Below are 4,215 nucleotides of genomic sequence, written 5' to 3' on the forward strand. Positions count from 1 at the left end.
TTCCTTCTCCCTCTGACGCCCTCCTCCCCACCCACCCTATCCCCCTACCCCCACCTCCTGCATTCCTTACTTGTTCTCCATAGCGAGTTTACAAGGGTGCCGCAGGGAGTGGGGGTGGGAGGGAGGGGGGAGATTGGGGAGGGGAAATGGAAGGAGAAGACTGAGGGGGGAGGATATGAGAAGGATTAACTAGAAGGTCCGACCCAACCCCCCTCCCCCTCCTTCCATCTCCCAGTCTGTGTCAGCGTTAAGTGCAGAGTATATAATGGGACACCGAGGCGCAATTCGATGCAGTTCTTGCGGTGTAGTCCCGAAGTCAAGGTAGGAACGAACATAGCCACCTTGTGCGTTTTCGTGCTCACTGACACACCCATATATATATATATATATATATATATATATATATATATATATATATATATATATATATATATATATGTGTGTGTGTGTGTGTGTGTGTGTGTGTGTGTGTGTGTGTGTGTGTTCGTATAATTATGTATGCATATATATATATACATATATATATATATATACATATATATATATATATATATATATATATATATATATATATATATATATATGTATATATATTGTGTGTATATAATATTATATATATATACATACATACATACATACATATATATATATATATATATATATATATATATATATATATATATGTGTGTGTGTGTGTGTGTGTGTGTGTGTGTGTGTGTGTGTGTGTGTGTGTGTGTGTGTGTGTATGTATATAGTACATACATGTATATACATTTACATATATATATATATATATATATATATATATATATATATATATATATATATATATATATATATATCCTTGACTTAGAATCATCTGCAGGCTGTCGTGTGTAACCCCTGATGTCTTAGAAATCGGCCGCTAATTCTTCCGCCACAAACGCAATTTGGACGATTTTTGTGGACAAATCTTACGTCACATTTGTTTATTATTTGAGGCAAATGGAACTATACACTCATGAAGTAGCCTTAGAAACAGTGTGTGTGTTAGTGGGATGCAGTTTAAACACAAGCTGCATTCAGTTATGACATAAAAGAGACCACTTCGCAAACTTGTTCCGGCCAGTGTCACTTGTGTCAGTTGGTGTTACCTTTGTCAAGACGTGTCAGTTATGTCGTTTGTCAACTTGTGTCAGATGTGTCAGGCTACGCTGCCGTTGTAGAAGCTCGTGATAACTCGTTAAATGGGTTTAAAAAACTATGTTGAAAATTTAAATAAATTTTCAGTTTTTGTACCAATTTATCCGCACATTCACTACTGCCAATAATGAATTCCTCCCATACAGTCATTATCAAAATGTTTACAGAAAAAAAAGATAACCAATAAACGTGAATCTGACTGTGAATGTCATGCCAGAAAAGGTAATAATGTTAATGAATAATATCTTCAGTACTGTAACAAGATGTCGTTTCGCCATTACAGTCAAAATAATCATTACCATTTTCATTATGCTATCATTATCATGATGACAATTAATAGACATCATTATCTACTAGCAACAATATCATTGTTATATTATTATCACCATTATTACCTTTCCTACATTATCATGATCTTAATAACCATAGTTTCCATGTTCATCATTATCACCATCATCGCAAACATCATACATTTAGTCTTTCGTACATTTACACGTACAAATGAGACGCAACAAACACCATCATTCTCCTCCGGCAGATGCACGCACGAAACCTCCCTCTGGTGATCCTGCTGGTGTCTTGGGCCGTTATGTCCTGCGAAGCCTCTCTGTCCGTTGGTGGCGTAGTGGGTGGCTTGGCGGTTCTGAAGGGCGCGGCGCTGGTCGGTTACGCGGTGGAGCGTCACCGGCGATACAACAGGCAGCTCTATCATGGCCGTTCTCGCTATCACAGAGGTTATAACGGGAGAAGACACTATCGCTACGGCCGTTCCGTCGATCCCGACACCGAACAAGACGCCGATGAAGGCAAGAACATGCTCCTGTCAACCGTGGGGCAGCTCGACCCCGACGGCTGCATCCTCAAGATGCTTTGCAACCTCCAGACGAGGAGTCACTCCAGCCTCACGCCAGAGGAGGACCTCCTCGTCGACATGTTCTCCAACAACACTGAGACCATGTCCTCCTACAACGCCGCCTTCGTCTACGCCGCAGACGTCGGCACAAGGACCCGCGACCCGTCCGTCTGCAACAAGCTCTTCCCTAAATGTTCCCTCAGCGAACAGCAGCTGAGCGGCCTCCTTCGGAGAGTATGGGGTTGCGCCTCTGACCTCTTCCGAGAAGACGTTGAACGCGAGGAGGACTTCAGTGCCACGCCGCCCATGGAACAACCCATGGGCGAGGAAAGGCCTGTCGATGAGGAGCCCCGAGAGGAACAACAAACCTCGGACGAAGAGCAACCCATAGTCGACTATGTCGATGACGAAGAAGTGGACACAAATGTTCTGTCCCTGCAAGATGATGAGTTGCCCAGAAGTGAAATGTCCATGGAAAAACTGGTGGCCCTAGATGACGAAATGTTCCTTGACAATGGAATGCCCGGCCTTGAGCTGCCCCAAAATGCTGAAATGATCCTTGGTAATGGAATGCCCATAGTTGAGCTACCTCAAAGTGCTGAAATGATCCTTGATAATGGAATGCTCCTAAATGAGCTGCCCCAAAACACTGAAATGATCCTTGGTAATGGAATGCCCCTACTTGAGCTGCCCCAAACTGCTGAAATGATGCTTGGTAATGGAATGCCCCTAAATGAGCTGCCCCTAAATGCTGAAATGATCCTTGGTAATGGAATGCCCCTACTTGAGCTGCCCCAAACTGCTGAAATGATCCTTGGTAATGGAATGCCCTTACTGGAGCTGCCCCTAAATGCTGAAATGATCTTTGGTAATGGATTGCCCCTAGTTGACTTGGCCCAAACTGCTGAAATGATGCTTGGTAATGGAATGCCCCTAAATGAGCTGCCCCTAAATGCTGAAATGATCCTTGGTAATGGTATACCTCTACTTGAGCTGCTCTAAAAAGACGAAATGTCCATGGAAGAACAAGTACCCCCATTTATGGAATAATCAATATAAATATTGTCTAAGATCGGTAGTTATGAATTAGACCAATATATTTATAGAAATGAATTGCCAAAATCAGTTGTTATTCTTGTTATCCTTTCAATATGTATATATATATATATGTATGTGTATATATATATATATATATATATATATATATATATATATATATATATATATATAACAAAATCCTCATCGCGGAACCCATACATATGATTACGTTGGTGAGTGGCGGAGCTGACAATAGGGCATGTGAGAGAGAGAGGGAGAGAGGGGATATATTTCTGTATGTACAGTATGTGTAAAAGGGTAGTGTTTGTGTCTTAGCATACAGGTTGTTAAGTTTGTGAGCGTATTCAGTGATTCTTTTTAAATGCAAGCATCATCATCTCCGCTATATATGTATGTATAGATACATACATACATACATGTATATATACACATATTTATGTGTGTGAGTATACACACATATATATGGAGAAAGAGACTGAGAGAGAGAAAGGAAGAGATTAAGAGAGCTAGTGCATGTAAATTTGTGAGTGCGTGTATAAGGGAGTTGTCTTTGTCCTTGCGCTTGTCTTTGCATGCAGTTGTAAACGCAAACGCAATAACGTGTAATAACAACAACAATAATGAGTATAAAAGAAATTATAGCAATACTAATGATACTGATAATGATAAAAATTGCATAAGAATAGCAATAATAATAAGGATAATTACAATAAGGCAACAAGAATGAAAGTTCCTGTTTTGCGTCCGAGCAAAAATAAAAACTGATGAGGATATTTCTCATTATTCACCATTTATTTCTACATGCATTTAAAAAAGAAAACAACTGTTTTACAAAGTCATCAAATCTAGTTGGTTCTTGTGGGTAATCATGACACTTCATTCACATATACTAATAAGAGTATTCTCTTTAAATACCGTGACAAGTGATCAATGCCAATGTCCTCAAGTCATATTCTATGGGAGAAAAGGAAAATTATTTCTCTCTCTCTCTCTCTCTCTCTCTCTCTCTCTCTCTCTCTTTATCTCTCTCTCTCTCTCTCTCTCTCTCTCTCTCTCTCTCTCTCTCTCTCTCTCTCTCTCTCTCTCTTTCGACAGGCGTTGTCGGGACCTGATAATGATTA

The 4,215-nt window shown here is 40.2% G+C and overlaps 1 protein-coding gene across 1 annotated transcript; it reads left to right on the plus strand.

Moving 5' to 3' along the window:
* The first annotated feature begins 310 nt into the window (after positions 1-310).
* On the plus strand, positions 311-3,148 carry LOC113802193 (uncharacterized). The gene is made up of 2 exons (XM_070120826.1): positions 311-321; positions 1,721-3,148. Exon 2 carries the CDS (start codon positions 1,721-1,723, stop codon positions 3,035-3,037), a length of 1,317 nt encoding a protein of 438 aa, XP_069976927.1. The 5' UTR covers positions 311-321; the 3' UTR covers positions 3,038-3,148.
* The last annotated feature ends 1,067 nt before the right edge of the window (positions 3,149-4,215 follow it).

This window comes from Penaeus vannamei, chromosome 4, assembly GCF_042767895.1.
Source record: "Penaeus vannamei isolate JL-2024 chromosome 4, ASM4276789v1, whole genome shotgun sequence".
In the NCBI taxonomy this organism is placed as follows: Eukaryota; Metazoa; Arthropoda; class Malacostraca; order Decapoda; family Penaeidae; genus Penaeus; species Penaeus vannamei.